At 42.3% G+C, this 19,511-nt stretch overlaps 1 protein-coding gene across 2 annotated transcripts; it reads left to right on the top strand.

The window, feature by feature from the left end:
- Positions 1-384: 384 nt before the first annotated feature.
- Positions 385-18,179, top strand: SMTNL2 (smoothelin like 2). Of its 2 annotated transcripts, XM_042026568.1 has the most exons (9): positions 396-1,271; positions 9,001-9,091; positions 9,799-10,041; positions 10,634-10,687; positions 11,771-11,846; positions 13,817-13,993; positions 14,543-14,660; positions 16,000-16,151; positions 17,673-18,179. In XM_042026568.1, exons 1-9 carry the CDS (start codon positions 867-869, stop codon positions 17,797-17,799), a joined length of 1,443 nt encoding a protein of 480 aa, XP_041882502.1. In that variant the 5' UTR covers positions 396-866; the 3' UTR covers positions 17,800-18,179. The 2 variants fall into 2 exon arrangements, with proteins under 2 accessions (XP_041882503.1, XP_041882502.1); XM_042026569.1 differs by lacking the exons at positions 16,000-16,151; positions 17,673-18,179 and adding an exon at positions 15,832-15,993 and having other exon boundaries at positions 385-1,271.
- The last annotated feature ends 1,332 nt before the right edge of the window (positions 18,180-19,511 follow it).

The raw sequence follows: 19,511 nt of genomic DNA, 5'->3' as shown, positions 1-19,511 counted from the left end.
GCTCTGGCTAGTTTGACGGAAATGTGTATCTCATCCCCCGTGCACACAGATTGGATCTGCTGGATGACTTGGCAGCTCAATACTAATGCCCATCGAATTGCAGCCTATGGTGGGAAACGCTTAAGTGTGAGCGTGCTGGGTATAAGTTGCTGCACGTGAAAGCACAGAAACTTTGCGTTTTGTCTAAAGGTGTATGTGCGTGCATTTCTGTCTCTATGCCCTCAAAGACCATTCTCTTCTCCCTTTGCCTCAGCGTTCGCGGAAGAGACAATCCGTGCGTACTTCGACATCATCATCGTCCAAGCAACCCGGGAAGGACCTGGTACTGACCCCTCCTCTCGTCGTTCTGTCTCTCTCCTATTCCTTCCCGACTCACATCTCCCATCTCTTCTTTCCCCCACACCGGCGCTGTCGCCGGCTTCGTGCCGTCCCGCTTCCGCGGCCCCGCCCGCAGCCCATGGCGCCCGGCCCTCTCGGGCCCTAAAGTCCCTGGGCAGCTGTGAACTAGCCCGTGCCCCCGCCCCTTCGCTCTGCTTCTTCCACCACTGCCTCCCGAAATTCAATCTCCCCCTTTGGAGCAGTGTACGCTGAGCGGGGCGACCCGGGCAGCCGCTCCGCCCGCGCTACTTTTGTGCCGCAGCTGCCCCGGGCGCGGCGGGTGCCCCACCGCACTCCTGCGCCACAGGAGAACGAGCCGTGCCCGGGGGGGCCGGGCTTAGGGCCGCGCTGGGGGCCGCCGGGAGGCACAGGCAGTTCTCAAAGGGAAGGAGAGGCGGCGCCGAGAGGAGAGACGATCGGGCGTCTGCGGCTAGCCGTTCCCGAGCCCCCTGCGTCCCTGCCCGCGCAGCCTGCGGTCCGCGGACACCATGGCCGGCGAGATCGAGGATCTGAACAGCCGGGAGGCGCAGACTGTCTGCGACGGCCTGGGACGCTACGAGGACACGCTGCGGGGCGCAGTCCGGGAGATCCATATGGACATCCAGCTGTTCAAGCAGGGGGTAGGCCGGCAGGTGGAGGAGGTGCTGCGCCTCGCCAGCCCCCTGGCACACGCTGTCTCTGAGCTGCAGCAGGAGAACCGGCGCCTGCGGGTGCAGCTGGAGCGCCTGTCTCGGCAGGTGGAGGCCCTGGGCCGGTCGGCGGGGCTGCCGCAGGAGTGGGTGAAGGAGGCGGCGGAGAGCGCTCAGGCCGTGGGGCCCGGCTCGCCGGGGCAAGGCTCGGCCGACGGCACGTTTTCCAGTCATGCCAAGCTAGCGGGCACTGGCCGGAGCCAAGTAAGCGGCCGGGGAGACGGCAGGAGGGAGGGCCAAGGGCGCGCATGAACGGATGCTTCACGGGTGTTGCCAGACCGCGTTGGCGCGGGGTAACGTTTAGGGACCTGGGGTTCCTCTTTTGCAGTGCAGTGTCAGTGGTATTTCGGGAGGTGCTCTGAGAAATGGTCTTGGCCGCGAAACCACCTGGAGATCTACCTGATTATGGATCTGTTTGGTCAGACTGGGATCTTGGTTAGAGTGGTAGCAACCTGTCAGTCAGTTCCCTGTGGTTAGGAGTAAGAGGAGGTGGGGCAGTCTTGGCTATCAATGTGCGTACGTATGTGAATATTTTTGTATCCTTTCTGGACTCGATTCTGGGGGATCTGTGTGCCAGCAATGCTGTTTGCCAGTTGACAAGCTCACAAAGGGGAATAGCTTAGTGTATAGAAGGCAGTAACATTTCCCTCAGATAACATCCCGTGGTGAGCCGATTTTGCTGTCTGACCGCTGACCCTCACTGCTGCAGCTTGTCCCTGAGAGGTCGACACAAGCTGCCATGGTCTCTCTGACCTAAACTTGCACAAATATGATCATTCCTCCCCCTGATAAAACTTCCTGCGGTGTAATGGAGCATTGTAAACTTGATGCATAGAAACCCCAGTTAGTGGGAAGCTCATCTGGTACCGAGATGTTTTTTGTAATCCTTTTTCTCTGTCTCCGAGAGAAGAGTTGAGAGCTCCTGTGCAATGCTTGATGCCAGGAGAGCGCACCCAGACAATACGCTGTGATTAGGTCACATAAAACTGGGGTACCGGAGACTTGGCTTTCACAGATGACAGCCTGTTTCGTGTCCTCTTGGTTAAGCATGTCTTAAGGGGGTTTTAAGACTGTTGAAGCTGAAAAAACTGGTCTGTGGTCTATCCAGGCTTGGGGTTAAAAAAGAAAACTTGGAAATTAAATTCACTAGAATTGCTGGGAATGAGCAGAGTCTGTATTGCATTCCAGCTCTCTTCACTCCCACTGACCTGTGAACGGGGGGCATAGGGCTTCCTACCTCTGGGCAAATGAAAAGGTAATGGGGCTGTTTGATACGTTATAGCAACTGCTGCCTTTTCCCCCACGTGACAAAGGTGAGCAGCGCCCGTACAACTTTCAGATTGGTTCCTTTTTGTTCTGTGGAGCTATCCGCACTTGTTTGTATTGCAAGGAATAGAAGTAAGCTGAACGATATGGAAGGGACACGGGATTGTGGTCCCTTGCACCATTTCACCCGCTCCATCGCCGCTGTCTACCCTGCGGTGTGTACTTCACAGTCTGTGAAGAGTTTTGCATCAATGTTACGGCGATATCCAGCTTTAGATATCGGTCTGCGTGAAAGCACGGTAAGAGCTTTTGTTTGGATGGGAACCTTCCTGCTTTGCTTTGAGGGTTCAGGGAAGATCGCTTAAGTACTGATCATTCTTCAGCGCCCTCCCAACGATTTAGGTTGGAGAAGTTCCCAAGTTAGCATAGTTGACCGAAAGGGAATTTCAGTACTGAGAACTATGGGAGCTGCAGCTACGGCTGTACACACCAAATTTGTGCAGTGAAAACATGATTTTGTGAGTCAGCTTCTGATGTGGCTGCACACAAATGGTGAAAGAGCAAGCCTCGGTTGCTGTGCCAGTCACCCAGATTCTCTGTAACGAACACTGTTCCTTCGGCCGATTCCGATTTCTGGTTGTATGACCAAAGCATTTGAAACAGAATACCATAAGTGGCACCGTGTATGATTTCAGATAAATTAGTACCTATGATAAAACTGGTGACAGTTCTAGTCTCAGTAAATACTTCAGTAAATATAAGTGCGAGGTACGAGAAGGAAATGATACTGGGCTGGAAATAGCAGCAAATCAAGATGTGCTGGTTTTGGGTCCAGAGAAGATTTATTGGTTGAGTTCCTTTTTGCTGTGTGGTTGATGCAGCATTAATTGGATACTGGAGATTCTGAGCATCTTTGGTATCTGAACCATTATTTTCTAATATTGCTAGATTATTTTTCATGGTAATTTCATTGGGAAAAAATGAATCCGGGGAGTTCCAAGCAGAGTTCAGAAGTAAGGACACAAATCTCCTTTTAATTCTAATCTGGGCGATTTCTGCTATGATGTCCTTGAAAGCTGGTATACAGCAGTCTAAATTTAGGTGGTTTAGGTGGAATTTTAAATGGCCATTAGCCACTCCGATTCAGAAGTGAGCCTTTCCGTTACTTCGATACTGGACTTCAGCTCATCTCTCTTAACCAGGCCAGAATCTTGAGAGCTGCTTTCACAAAGGTGGAAAATAGGGGATGTTGGAAGAATTGGTTTCAAAGATCCGGATCCTGGAGCCATACCTGCGCTACTGAGCATTTACAAAGGAAGAGTTTTGATCTTTGTTTTTTTTTTGATCTGATTTTACATTTTGGCAGGAGCTTTATAATTTACGACATTCCCATAGTTTTTGTGATTGAGCAGGGTGGCTTTGTTAAGAGGGAGGACTAAAACTACTTTAAGGGTGTTCTGTTTTAAAACCGTCAGAAGAGTTTCTTTATAATGTGGGCAGACAGCTGCAGAGAATCTACCTGCAGCAGTCAAAGCCACAGAGAGATAGATAGCTGGCTATGACCACCTCTGAAGGTCTAAACAAGTATTACCCATTGGTATCTCTCCCTGGTGACCTGATGGCACCCAACAGTTAGCCGGCCTGTGAGTAACTCTATAAGACATGACTCAGGTGTACGTAATGACCTACGGGCTTCCGACAAAGATGGGCTGAGAGAGCTGGGGTCGTTCAGCCTGGAGAAGAGAAAGCTTCAGGGAGACCTCATTGCAGCCTTCCGTTACTTTAGGGGGCTTACAAAAAGGAGGGTGACGGACTTCTTTTTCTATGGGCAGATAGCAACAGGACAAGAGGCAGTGGTTTAAAACTGAAAGAGGGCAGGTTTAGATTAGACATTGGGAAGAAGCTGTTCACTCAGAGGGTGGTGAAGCACAGGTTGCTCAGAGAAGTTGTGGATGCCCCGTCCCTGGCAGTGTTTGATGCCAGGTTGGATGGGCTCCTGAGCAACCTGATCTAATGCGTGGAATCCCTGCACATGGCAAGGGATCGAAACGAGATGATCCTCCAACCCAAACCATTCTAGGATTCCATAATGACAGGGAGATTACATGATCCAGCAATTACCTGGCATTACACACTCTGTTTCTAAACTATCTCAACTCCTACATTTGATAAAGGAAGTCTGTTTGTTTAACTTCTTTATTATTCTCTTACACTTCCTGCAAATACCCTTTTGGAATGGTGACATGTCGAGGTTGCCTTGATCCTTAGCTAGATTACTTTTGTTGTTTGTTTTGTTTTAATTCACTTTGACATAGCCACAGGCACCTGCTAAAGCTGCTAAGGGAGAATCGTTCCCTCCTGTCCATTTATATCCAGCCTTACTTCAGAAGAGGTTCTATGAGAAGTACTTCTACATTTTTTCTTCAGTGCAATAGCTTTTCTAATATGTTCATGGTGTTCAAGGCTTTTTCTTCAAGTTGCAGGGTCAGTTACAGATAGAGAATACTTGTGTTGTCTGATGGGCGATGGCTTTCTAGGCGTAGAATTAAGGGGTAAATGTGGTGCACTTCTGCCGGGTTCTAGCAGGCTTGTTTGCATTTCCTCAAAAGTTTGTCATTCCCTGTATCTGATGCATCAATGATCCCTATATATGCGAGGAACAGAGCATCAAACCTTGCCTTTGTGGCAGTGTGGCGATATTACTGTTCATCAAAGTGAAGCATTGATTTCACCTGTCATACCTAAGAAGAAGGGGATGTACTTCTAGATAAACAGCATTCCTAGGGCCAGTGATTTGTATTGTGACCCTTGTGATAGTTGGTGGTTCTACGAAAGACACAAATTTGTATAAATGAGAGAGTAATCTCATTTGTGTCTCTCATTCTTCTAGGCTTTGACCTTGTTGCAGACAAAATCTTGAAGACGTGACAGACACGCACCTTAGAGGTTCAGGAAGGAGATAACAACTGTGTTTCTTTTTTTTCTAATCTTGTGATCTGGCTCTTACTTTTTCTGAATGTGCTGAATTTTCACTACTGGCTTGCGATAATTGCAGCTTCTGGTTATGGCTCTCCAAAGTGTAACTTCTTTGTGGCAAAGGAGGCATTCCAGCAGCCCTACAACTATGGAAAGTATTATCACCCTCCATTACACGGAGACCTCTGAGCTACGGAGAGATTAGTTCTAAAAGCAAGCTTGGATAAGGCATGCAAAATATTAGTGTTAACTTTCTTTTCTTCAGCTCCACCAGTTCTTCATTGTGTCATTTTTACGTGAGTTGTACAAATGAGTACTTCTTAATATTAAGTACAGATATATGTAGCTATCCCTCTGCTATTTATAATCTATGTGACCAGCACTGACAGAAGTAGTATTGCTAAACACATGGGTTTGTCAGAAGCTTGGCATCTCCAAAGTGGATTTTGAAAGTACTTCAGCCTGACACTACTAAAGGCACATCAGAATCTGATCCCAGATCCTCCCACTGTTCTGTCAGCACATGGGCCTTCTTCCCCGTCCTCCAGCCTGGTATCAGTTTCTTCTTTGACACTATTAGCCAAACTGTAGTAGTCAGACTTGCATAAAATAAGATAATGCAGCTCTTGTCACTGCATCAGAAAGCCGGTTCAGTGTGTAGAATGCTACGTGACCTTTGCCAGGACCATGTCATTTGACGATTTTACTCACCCCCACCTCCCCAGCTTACAAAAGCAGATTCGTGTTTACAGCCTGCACAGGCGTTCTTCAGATTCAGGTCATAATGGCTGACATGAATGGCTAAACAGTTCTAACTGTGTATCATGGGTACATTCTAGGGAGCTGCATTAGCTACGCTTTACATTTCAGTTCTGGATATGGGCAGTAATTGTTGAATGGGATCTCAGTTGCACTAAAGACAGCAATAAAAGTTCTGAACCCCTCATTCTGCGTGGTTTCTATAATTAGTATTTGTTGTAATTTTCTCAATCCTGACAGCTAGTGATAACTGAGTTTATTCGTGCACAGTATCTTTTTCTCAATAAATACAAAAGTTTCAAAATAATTTTATTTTCAGAAAATAAAACATCTGGATACAGTGACACATCCAGTTTAGTGGCAGTAAGTCAGACTGTGTGTGTGGATGGAAGCATTCTCCATAGGGATGGCAGATGGTATAAAACTGAAAAATATTATTTAAAAAAAGTTGCTCTTTTGGTGATGTATTGAAGTTTGCAGACTAGCTTTGCAAAAAAACCTAGCCTGAGCTAGGTAACTATCAAGAGTTCAGCTTTGTTGTATGTGGGTATCCTACTTTTGGCCAGGAGAGGGTTAATTTTTTCAGTTCTGCATGGTGCAACTTCCCCAATCTAGTTACTTTCCTTTCTTTTAAATAACAAATATAGAGGGAAATTAAAACAAAGCAAAATTTTACCTTGTTTGGATTGTGCTTCCACTGTGAACTTCATTGTATCAATCATTGAATCAACATTTCATGTGCAAAACTTGCAGTGTATCTTAAGACATGCTAACCTAGTTGTGGAATGGGCGTTCTAACTCCCAGCTACCTTAGGTGCACCTCAAGCCTTCAGTAGGCATCAGTGGAAATCTGTCAGTCCTGTTAACGGGCCTATGAGCAATATTGTGCTAAAACATGGTGTTATGCGTGATTGGTTGTTTGACTGGCTGTTGTTCAAAAGAACAGAAAAAGAAAAGCAGCTTCTTCTGTGTTTTGGTGGTAAAGAGACAAAGGAATGGCTTGGCTCCTCATGTAACCTCCACACTCTTATCTAGCAGTGCATGTAAGTGCACATTTAGCCCCTGAAAGATCATTGACTTAGAAACTAGACTAGAGAATTAAGTGAAAGCTCCTAGCTGAGAAAACTTTAAAAGTAATTTTCTGAGAGTACATCTTCCACATTTTCAGGAAGTGTCCAGTCCTCTTCTTAACTCTGTACTGTTCTGTTTGAAAATCATATCCAGGTCACCCTATCTCTTTTCCTCACTTAGCGTAGAAATAAAACGTCATGAGAATCAGACCCCAGGTTAAAAAACAGTGTGCAGTCCAATGTAATAAAGTGTGCCATCTGTGCTGAGCCTTAAATACTGTCATGTAGGTGCAAATTCTGCTATGTACATCTCTGTTCCATTGAAATCAGTTGGAGGCTGACACTAGTATCTAGAAAGATCTGAATCCAGCCCTAGGAGAGTTTTGTGTTTAGGCTGCCTTATTGTAATCTAATAGTAATTAACAAATTCTTAGCAAGATCTCAGACCGTAGTTACTGGAAGTTGACTAGGATATGCATCCAAAGTAATGGAAGTTGTAGTATCTCAAGTACACTCTCCAGCATATAACAAGATAAAACAGTTAAAAAAAAAAAAAATCTACAAAGTGTGTTAATGTTATTGTCTGCTGTTCCTGGTTAATTTTGGATGAATGTAAACAGATGCATGATAAACAGCCGACAAGTTCCAAGAAAATATTTTTATTGATTTGTCTTGATCGTGGGTTTTCTGTATTGTATATGAGATAATTTTAGACAGATATGTATATATTTATATTTGAGAGAATAGTTTGTTATGATCACATCACCGGTTCGCTCCATAATTCCTGTGTATGAAGACCAGAAACAAATTAATTTGTTAGAAGTATACACCCTGTGTCTTTCCTTTTCTGTTACGTTTTGTTGTTTTTATAATTATGTACAGTATAAAATATTTGGTATCTATCTTCAGTCTTTCTGTCAAAAGGAAGCTTGTTTGGATTGAGATTATAACAATTTTTGATTATATTTATAATGGCACATTACAGATTTTTTTCTTTAGTAATAAATTTTTTGGCCCACCTCATAGGTAGATAACTGTCCAGAATCAATTAAACCGTTTTTGTGGACTGTGTGTTGGGGAATTTCTCTCTATGACTTGTAGCTGCTGCTTCTTGGAAGCTACATTTTTTTTAGCTACAGTAAGCGTGTGTCCGTGAAGCATTTTCTTCTTTCTTCAGTCACACAGATGAAAATCACATAGTTCCTCATGGTTTAACGTGCCCTCCCACCCCCCCCCCAAAAAACCAAATCCAGCCCAACCAGCCAAAAAAACCCAGTCAAACAAACAAAACCCAAAACCTCCTACTAAACCCACAAAAAGGTTCCTGACTGATTTTTCTGGAATTATGTTGACAGGCATTATGAGGAGAATTTATGCTTTTCCCAGAAGAAAGCTATTCTTACGGGGGTTACAGATTATAATACAGCTGTAATGTCCTAGGATTGGATTTACTTTATGTGTTGCTTGAACAATACGTTTTCATAATGGAATTTCTTTCTGCAGCAAATAGAAAAAAAAATGCAGAGCGTTACTCTGCAATCTCAGCCAATTTCTCCACTATTACATGGAGTCTTCTGTTTATCACCATCACACAGTGGATGGTGATACCTTTATCTAACAAAAGATAACACCTCCTAGGTGCTTGGGGCCCATTAAGGGCGAGTGTGTGAAGATTGATGTGAGTTCTGTGTTGCCAATGCTTCATTTGCAGGCTTGGCTCTTGGGGTTAGGTAATTGTTCCCTTCTTATATTGGGGTCACTTGCATGAGGAAGGCCTGTTCTTGGCAGGTGTTTCTGGATATTCTTCTCACTTTTGCTGCTGTTTGAATTTTAGTTGTCATGTGTGTTGTCTGTTCTGACAGAGTGTAGACCTGGATGACCACCAGAAACCTGAATTTAGAAGAGTTTTTAGTTCTTCCATCATTGAAAATGGGCATCAATCTTCATCATCAGGTACGAACAGGGCATGAAACGAAGCAGCACTACTTGTAAAATACCTGATCCTGGCAGTCATAGAGCAGGTCTTGCATTTTGGAAGGGTTAGAATCTGCTATAGTTTCAGAATAAATGTTGTCCTGTGGCACCAATACTTTATTTCCTAATTAGGAGTTTAACTTTTAAACTTTGGCTTTACTGTTAAACATGTACTATGGTGTTTCATAAATTAGAGGCTATTACTGTCGCATTAACTTGGGAGACGAGCGATAAGGCCTGCTATGCTGAGTTCCATTGCAGTCTCGCATCCCAAAACATCTTGCAAGTCACCCGTCCACTTCCATCATCCTTTGGTGGAGGAAGGACTTAACATCTCCACTTTAGAGAAAGTCATACAGTGTTTCATAAAACCATGAAAAGAACAAAAATGCCAGGGCAGGAGATTGGAAGTGAGGGCTGCACAGAGGAAGAGAAGCTTACCGAATGCAAATGCTAGTGTATTAATGATCTGAAGACATTGTTCCTGCTGCCATTCACGTAGAGCAAGTGCGATCGCTGTGAGGATCGCTTGCACTAGGGTTGCTCCTGCTACATAAGTGGTACTGTGATTCACGGGGGAGTAATTCCAATGACTTGTAAAATAAAGTTGTTGCATGGACATTGGTTTGTAACTTTGTTACAAATCTGCAAACAAATTTCCTTCCTCTCTCCCGCTTTTTATTCAGGTCAGGCAAAAGCCGCCCATGAGCTGACCTCTTTTCAGATGTCAGAATCTTCTTCCCCTGAAGTCCATGCCCCTGCAGTCACCTTACAGATGCCCCACCTTCCCGTTACTGCAGTAACCAGGACATCTGAGAAGTTTTCAGGAGAGAACATCTGTTCAGCAGGAACAATTAATACATCTTCTTGCCTGCTGGGACAGGGCAAGAGCACAAATACAATGGGAGTAAAACCTTCCAACCAGCCAGGTAAAAGAGACAAAAATAACTTGCTGAAGCTGCATGCCATTTCCTTTCTTCAACTGGTGCTATCAGTATTGTCCCATGACCTAGTGGTAATTATGAAACGTTGCTTCTATGGCTATATATCCCATTGTGGGACACTTCAATTTGGAATACTGTGGGTCCTAGCTGGAACTTTCAGCTGTTATGTCACATCTGCAGAGAATTTTTGCTGCCTAATGTAGTTGAGTTTTTAGTGAAGCATATCTTATAGCACAGTTACTGAATTCAATAAGTTACTGAATCTCTTAAACATGCCCAGCTATTTTAATGAAATTTGTAGACATTTTTACTGCTCTGAGACTGGAGGCCCTGTGAGAAGTTAGGTTGAGTTTAAAAAAAAAGTCATACTGAAGTCATTCATCCTTGGCTGTGATACTTCTTACAAATTGGACTATATATATATACACACACACAGAGGTCAGAAATTATAGAAGGAGACCAGATGGGATTGCCAGCAAGAGATAGGGATTATTTGCAGATTCTTTTGATTTTATCTTACTAAAGCTGAGAATGTCACAAACGCTTCCTTTGTCTTTTTTTTTTTGTGCTGATACAGTGAAGGACTGGAATTCAGTTACAATGAGAACAGTGGATTCATCTGCCACTGGAGGTGAGTGTTCCTATCAGCATGCCCTTATGCAACAAAATTGAGAGTGATTCCATGCTCTTTGGGGGATTCAGATCTGAGCACGTAGTTTTGATTTGTAGTACTAAATGGTAATACTAAAATTGCTAACAAGTCTGTATGCAGACTCATAGAATCATGAAAACTTGTTCTACTCCATCAGATTCTCAATCAGTTCAGTGAGGGGTTCTTACCCTTATTTGCACAGTGATGTACATGTGTACTGTTAGGCAATCTCTGCAGTGGAAACCATAGGTGCCAGAAAAGTGTGGCAGGCAGACAGCTTGAGCAGTGAAGATTTCAGCTGATTGAGTGAAAACTGTGACTATACACAAGGTAGTGGCAATTGGAAAGTGGTGTGCCCACCCATGTGTTTTGAAGCAAATGACTTTGAGTAAGACAGAAGTAAGGAGTCTTCCTTTGTAATATGAATGCGTCAAAGGACAAAATGTGTCACTCCACTTTTGCGTTTATAGAGCATAGCTGGAGTCCAGAGCTGAGCTCTAAGAGGCAAAGCACAAAAGGTAGACACTCAGGAATGGAGGAAGGAAGATGCAAAATCGGTTTTAAGCCACATTTGCAACTTGGAGTCTGTTCTAGTTTACAAACTAAAATATCTTCCTGGCAGTAATTAGGTCATTTAAATTATGCACTCAGTTATGTTAAACTCCTCAGGGCTTGTCTGCTAGAATGACTTTTGCAGGCACCACTTTTTCTTTTAACTGAAGTGTCTGTGGCAGCGTGCCCTTCTCTGAGGTCTGCACAAGGGCCTGAAGTGATCTGACCTTCCGAGTGCGGTTTTATCAAAGATATCCTCTCAGAGTCCTTTCTGGTATGCTTACACTATCCTTGCTGCAGTGCAACAATTTTACAGAGGAATTGAACCGCTGGGGAAAATCCTTCCCCAGCTTGTTAGCTCATATGGAGGTTAGAGGCCTGTAGCTTTACAGTGTAACAAGTAAAAATCAACGCGTGTCTATCCATCAGGAAAGCACATGAGGAAAGTTTCTATTTGAAAGCACACGAGGAAAGTTTCTGCAGTAATGTGTCTTTTCTGTTTTTATATAGAGAATGCTACTTCTGCCACCAAGTCTGTCTCAACTGTGGACTATGGGCTGCGTAGTGGAACCAAAACTGGTGAAAGGTATGCATTCCTCATGACATTTTGTTAGGCCATTGTGGTCAATATAGTCTCAAGGGACAGGTGTTCTGCTGACTTGGAAAACAGGTGAGTCCCAGATGCTGTATTTTAAGCATTGAATGTATAATTGTACATTAATCTAGTTGCCCCATAATCTCTTACATTAACCTAGGGAGTTCATTTAATGTATTTTGGTCCGTCGACATGTAAATGGGCCTATTCCTCTTAACCACGCTTCTACTTTCAGGGAATAACCAATCAATGACTACTGGAATAATCACACCAGCTGTACTAAAACCATCCTAGTGATGTACTGTACATAGTAATTTTTGTTCAACACAGCAGTGCTTGTATACATACCCTGGATATTCTCAGGTGAAACATGCCAGGTTATTTACTGATTGTACTTCTCATGGGAAATCAGCAACCTGCTATATATGTCGTGGTATGTGTCCAGTTTGAGGGCCATTCATTCCCCCTAAACCCCCTGCACGACTTGCTCTTTTTGTGCCTCTGATTCCTGTATCAGGGCCGTATCTTGATTAATCCTCACACCTTTCTTTTCACAAGACATCTAGTAGGCTGTGCGTTGACATCACTCCTGTGATTACAGCTTTGGATAGCCTTAGCACATTTGGCTCTTTTTTGGGGGGGAGGCTTCTTCAGGCTGCCCCACCAGTGCACCGAAGAACAAATGAATTGCCAGTGCTATATTTTAAGCCTGTTAAAGGCTGTGAGCTTTCCTCTGGGCTAAGTGGAACAGAGATGAGAAAGGACAAAAATTTTATAGAGCAGTTTCAAGTAGACCTAACTGTGGGTTTCCACATTGTTTTAGTCTTAGTCAGTAAGACTTTCAGTGCCCGATAGTGGAGGATTTTTGTTAGGAGGAGGATGTTATCAGGTCCTTTGAAAACAGTTTTAAAAATACTCATCTGTGTTGAACTTTGGGCTTATTTTTGGAAACCAATATATGATTGCCATCAAATATCCTTAGTTTGACTAGCCTAGAGTTTAATTTCTAGACAAATGCCTTGCTGAGGACTGCTACACATTCTTTATTAATGAGTTGCAGTTGCTTAGTAGAGGACTACATGGTATCACAATTACTCCTGGCATATCCAGACATACTTAGCAGGCAAAATAGCCATCAAGAAAAAAATGGGAGAGAAGAAAGTTTAAACCTCTTAAATTTGGCTTGTATCTGCCTTGAAAACAATCCCAAATTAGGCATTACATTTTTTCTGAGGTAGTTCCAACATCAGCACTCCAATATTTGGGTCATGATACACTAAGCACCCTAGAGAACTTGGTGTCATACCTGACCTCCATCTGTACCAGAAATTAATGTGTGACACTGATGTCATTGTTCTTTGCCTCTCTCCCCATCTCTGTTACAGAGAATACTTCCAAATGCAATGTGTGACTTACTTCATTAATGCTGATGAAGCGGTATATGGCTCAAACAAACACAAATTGGAGTATAATCCTATATTCTCAATCAAATTACCAGCTTGCAGTCAGTAAAGCAACGCTGACAGAAGCTCAGAATTCTGTGTGCTATAAGTAAAAATTTCAAAAGTACTTCCTGAATTACTCTTTAAGTTTAATTTTGAAAATGTGACAGCCTCAAGGAACCCTGAACCTTGGCAATGAAAGGGATTTAGTGCTCCTGTGTGACCACAACTTTTTTCGTGAAGGTTTTTAATTGTATTTCTGCTCAGTGCTACAAAGTGCTTGTGGCTTGTCCAGCTGTGTCTTATTTGTAATAGTACCTTATGGTCTTCTATACTTAAGTGCTGTTGTGTGTCAATAATAATTTTACTTTTATTAAAATTGCTTTTCACTCACGCAGATCCTCTTGAAATGGATCTTTTGGGAGGTTTAGAGACAGCAGTTGAACCTTTATGCTGGCTCTTGTCACTGCAGAGTTACTCTTTTGTTTACTGCATACTTTTTATGTTATGTTTTTCCAGTGCCATTGACAGTTACTGTGATGTGACCGTGACCCCCAGCTCTCACTCGCCTCCTCCTACCGTACTTCGCCAAGTTGAAAGGAGGCGAGAACTGGTGCGGTCTCAGACGCTCCCGCGGACTATAGGAACACAGGCCAGAAAAGCGCTTTTCGAGAAATTTGAACGTGATGATGGAAAGTATGTCACAGTTCTTGTCTCCAGAACGGTTTCTTAAAGGGAAACTAATTTGTCAGTTATTACCAGCAGAGTACAGATGGGTGGGAGAACTCTCTCAGTGTAGGATTCGGCGCTAAGGGACAGTATGAGGTCACTTGAAGTTTCACTGACTTTACAGACCAAGCCTTGGAAATTCACAGCTACAGATTCCTCTGGCTTTGGAGTTGTTTAGCTGAAGCAGCAGGTGTCTTTTATCAAGAAAGAGTTCTGTGAAAGCTGCCTTCGCCATCATTATAGGAGACTGCGAGTATAGTTGCCATTCATTGAGGATCAAAAGTATGAACTCTCCTTGATGGGAGTATGATTTAAATAAAAGAGGGCTTGGAATTCTGGCTTTAGTGAAATAAAAATTAGTTTTTCTTGCAGGACCAACAAGTTGAGGTTTCAGCAACATGTTTCTCAAATATCACCTGGAGGGGCTGACCTGGGCAAGGTTGCATAGATGTTCCTGACAAGTAGGTTTAAGTTTTTCTAGAATGTAATTTAATCTGATCTCTGTTAATTTTCCAGAGGAAAAGGAGAATCCAGAGCTAAGCTGAAGAGGTCGCTGAGTTTTGGGGTTGCCAGCGCTAGCAGCATTAAACAAATTCTGTTAGACTGGTGTCGCTCAAAAACCATAGGATACAAGGTGAAGATATGCTAGTGCTTCCAGCTCTCTCTTCTTTTTTTTTTTCAGGAGAATTTGCCAAAAAACCATGCTCAAAAGGTGAATGTAAAATATGCTAGAGAATAAGTTAACTTCTTCAAGGTCATCAATTTTATTGTGGGTAACACAAACATGGTTTACACAGGCAGCACTTCAAGACAGTCAGTGATTGCATGAATGAGATTCTGTATGTCTATTAAAGCAATCCATTAGTGTTTTTCTGAAAGCCTACATTTTTGTGCTTATGGATATAAACTTCAGTATACACTCAGACATTTTTTTTTTCTTCGTTGCCGACTGTAATTTTTGCATTCACATGATGTATGACAAGTTCTGAATACATGGAGACTATGGCCATTTTGCTACATGCAGACCAAAGTACTCTGTTGGTATTTGACAAATGAATTTGTAGTAAATGGTTGAGGTTGAATCACACTGTGAGTAAATTTTTATGAGGTAGCATCAGTGTAACTAAAAGAATACAGCAGTTCAGATTTTTTTCATTTTACCAGGCCTTAAACTGCACTTGTCAAAGAAATACGGAATTTTTTTCCTAGGGATTTTTTTTGCATGCGTAGTATGTTTTTCAACATTACTAAATGTGCATAATTATTGCTAAACTGTACATTATAGTACAAATAAGCAGAACTAATTAAAATTACTGTTAATTGCTTACTAGAAAAGCTGGGGCTTGAATTTTATATGATGGGAAAGCAGCATGAGACAAGAGCACAAATACGTTTCTTTTCATTGTGGCAGTTGAAAGTAACAATAAGAATTTGTTTTAAGAATCAGGTTGCGCAGTAGGTATGATTCTTCCTTTATTTCTACCTATCTGTGTGTAAACAGGTATTGAATTAGGCAAAGCAAGAAAGCGTAGTCTTTATCTAGTGTTATTCACAGCCACAGAATGAACTGCTCTTCAATTTTAAATCCTCCATAGGGTGATTATGATTATATATAAGCAGTGTCCTTAGTTTCCACAGATACTGAGCTGGTGCATCGGGCCTGCTCCACAGCTCACTGATGTTGATTAGATTCTTCACAGTATTTTCAGTGGGCTTGGATCAGGGACCTTGACTATGTGTCTGCTTTGCATCTAGGTATTTCAGGCAAAAAGCTTTCATTGCTAAGTGTGCCTTTTTTTCCCCAGAATGTCAACAGTGAAATGGATATACCAAGATGGGAAGAAAAAAATAAAGCCTGTGCTCTTGCTCTTGCTGGTGGGAAAGAAGGATAGAAAACTGCATTGAACAAAAGCAGCTGCTCTTATTTGTTCCCCTGTGCAGCATTAACATGTGTGTTTTTTTCATCGTGACAGCACATTGATCTCCAGAACTTCTCCTCAAGCTGGAATGATGGGATGGCATTCTGTGCCCTTGTTCATTCTTTCTTTCCTGAAGCTTTTGATTATAATAAGCTTGACCCGGCTAATCGCAAGCAGAACTTTGAGCTGGCCTTCACAACGGCTGAGTGAGTACATTAGCTCTCTGTGAAGTGCTTCCAGTTCAAGTCTAATGCACCTGGGCAGCAGTGAAGAGTTTAAGGATTATTCTTGTAGATTCTCTATCATTAGCTTGCATGAATTATGCCAAAAAAGATAATAAAGCTCTGTAGAGAGAATGCATAGAACATGTGGGAGACTTCACCTCTATCTGTATGTTGTTTTGGTTGAAAAAGAATGAAGGTTGAATTCAGTGTAAGTAGAGACCGAGGCTGAGAGCTTCTCAGTATCTCAACCAGGTGACTGCATTTCTGAAATGGCAGAGCTAATACCCTCAATCACATTATCCAGATTCTTCTTTGTGCTGTATAGCAGGCAGTTAAATGCTAACTTGTTTGTTAAAGTCGTCATGAATGTGAACTCACCGGTCAGAAATAGTAACTTTTTTGAGCTGGTATCAACATGATTCTTACAGTAAGAACTCTCCGTGTGGTATGCAGCTTGGTTTGGTACACTTCTTCCGAATGATAACAGGTGGTAGGAATACATGGCTAATGCAATAACTTAAAGAACTGGATTTTCCACTGGTCATTCAGTAAAAACCTTTCAAAATTCTTCACATAATGTTATTTCTCCTTATTATGGCCTCTAGCAAAGGAATTCATTTGGGAATTACAAGTATTTTTATAAGTACACATATATGTATATATAAAAAAATATTGTTGCTTGTCAGTGAGTTGAAGGAGATTTTGTGATACTTTTAGGTGATTGATCTCTAAAGAAAAACTATCTACAACTCTCAAAGGAAAGCCGCAGTGTTCTTCTACCTCGATTTATGTAAACAGTAAGTTTAGGGGAGAAAAAAAGACACCACGAACACAACACTAAGAAACAGTAGGTGAGAGGTATCTACAGAAATTACTGTTCATAGCTATGATTGCCTTTCAACTGATTTATTCAAGTGCCAGTAAAAGCTATTTTCTCAGTTACTGCTGTTCACCCCAGTACTAGCTGTGCTGATCAAATTGCTTCCTGCCCTTGTGATTTCTCATCTTAAGCCTCTGCAGATCTGTTCCTTTCTGCTGGTCCACATCATTCACATCTTGAAGATACGGGGGTGCTGGAGAACAAGCAAGTCAACAGCCACATGGGCCTTCATCAGCACATCTCCTCTCTTCCTGAGTTTTTCCATTCTTTTGGAACTCCCTACATATTAACCAAAATCTGAGACGTGGGCAGAGTAGCGTGAGCTTGGGCTACGTGCTACAGCTATAAGGAATGTGAATGATAGTGAAAAAAGCCCCAACCCTACAGGGCTTTAGATCAGATTCCAGTATAGAGGAAGAGAGAGAAAGAACAGGAATATTCCATGGTCACAGAAATAATAATGTCCGGCCTGACCCTGCTCAATTAATTGTGAAATGAAATGCTGCCAATAAACCTCAGGATTTCTTAAATGTTTCGATGATGCTCAAATCAGAGCAGTAAATGAATCTTGGAAGCAGCTATGTAACTCTAGATTTGTTGTATCTGTTTTATTATTACTACAGAAAAATGGCTCACTGTGATCGTCTGATAGAAGTGGAAGACATGATGGTGATGGGTCACAAGCCAGATCCCATGTGCGTCTTCACCTACGTCCAGTCCCTATACAGTCATCTACGACATTTTGAATAAAACCATTGACACCTCTCCAGCCAGAAGGGTCAAGTACACCATGCTAATGGGAAGAGTGACATTTTGCAAATGGGACACATTATTATTTCTTGCTTTTTACTGCTTACGTTCAGCTGTGTGGCTGGCTGACTGAAGTATTGCTGAGCAGTGCCCTGAAGTGTTGATCACATCACCATGTCACTAATACAGAAATGGGTCTGAAAAGACATTGGCAAAGGCAAATGCTGTCATTTTGGTGCTAGTAGTAAGTTGGATTTTTAGGGCTTTTATGTTTAAAGATCCCGGGAAGCAAATTTCCTTCTCCTATCTCTGTAAGGCTGGGGACAATTTTATGCAGTGATTCTGCTATGAAGGTGTTCCATCTTAAAATGCAGGTAAAACTCCAGAAGATAGCACCTTCAGTTTTACTTCTCTGTTGAGCGTAGTACAAAAGAAATAGGAGATGGACAAGGAAAATTCTGTTTAGCAAGTAATAACCTAGAGTACTCAACCACTCGGGCAATAATGCTTCTCCTCCAACCCTACCCCTCCACTCCGGCATACACACACAGAGATCAAACAGGCATTGGTTTGTTCTCTTAAAGCATAAAGAGAACATAACCTCTTGTCTGATGAGTGTGGGGACAGATTACTATGTTACATAATGGCATTTGTCTGTAATGGTCGAATCTAATGTGATTTGCTGAGAGGCTTGCTTAAAGCCTCTACTGGCAGTGCTGGATTAATTTCTTGATAAGAATAGCAGCAGCTGGGGCTGTTCTGTGTCTGAGATTGTGTGCTTGCATGGTTTATGATTGCAGGAAAGGTGGGAGTACCTGGCACCTGGTATAAAATCCTTTGAATAGTTGTAATAGAAACAAGCCTGTAATGTGCTTTTACCGGGACTCAGGGGGAGAGCAGCTCTTCAGTGTGAGAAGGAGTGAACTCTTTACAACTGGTTCAGTTCATATGCTGAGTGAGGTAGATGAACAATACACAAAAAATACATGAAAGGTGTGGGAGTTTTGAAATGAGTTGCACTAGTTTCAGTTTTCAGTTAAATTAGCGTTAAAACCACAGTACAGTTAGATTATTCCAGATTTACTAGACAAAATGCTCATGTGTCACTCTTTCTGGCTTTCTTTTTGATAAATCAACAGTGTTGTTTTCACAATGAACGTTAAAACCACTAAAAAAATGTACTTAAAAAAAGCCTTCTAAGGCTCATAGAAAGTAAAAATTGAAAGCCACAAGTCCTCTGCTCATGCTAGAGAATGTTTTTTAACCTGCCCCATTGCTTTTTGTAGATATTTAGAAAGATTAATTTGGTTCTGTATTGACGACCATTTATAATAAAATATATCAAGCATTCTTCAGATTTATTGCATCTTTTTAGAATGATGCGACAGATAACAAAGTAAAATCAGTGAAAACAACACAGAGCTTTTACTTAAAAGATTTTTATTCCAGTCATGACTCTGTGTGCTCTGAATTACAGTTTAAAAAGTACAGAAGTTCAGTTGCATTTGGAATATGATTTTAGTTCAGTCTCCCTTTCTAGTCAAGTTTACTTAAGAAACCACGAACGAAGCAACCGCTTTGTTAGCATATAAGTGCCGTTGTCTTCAGTTTTTGCTTTGTCTTGGACGACCATAATTCTAAGGAGTAAGCATGCACCTGTAGCTCCACCAAATGCACTGTAAGGATAAACACATTGTACTTATATTTTGGAG

This window comes from Corvus kubaryi, unplaced genomic scaffold (assembly GCF_017639235.1).
Source record: "Corvus kubaryi isolate FWS band 111438036 unplaced genomic scaffold, C.kubaryi_AGA036_p1.0 37284, whole genome shotgun sequence".
Taxonomy (NCBI): Eukaryota; Metazoa; Chordata; class Aves; order Passeriformes; family Corvidae; genus Corvus; species Corvus kubaryi.
The sequence above is the reverse complement of the archived record's forward strand: the minus strand, read 5'-3'. Positions and strand labels throughout refer to the sequence as shown.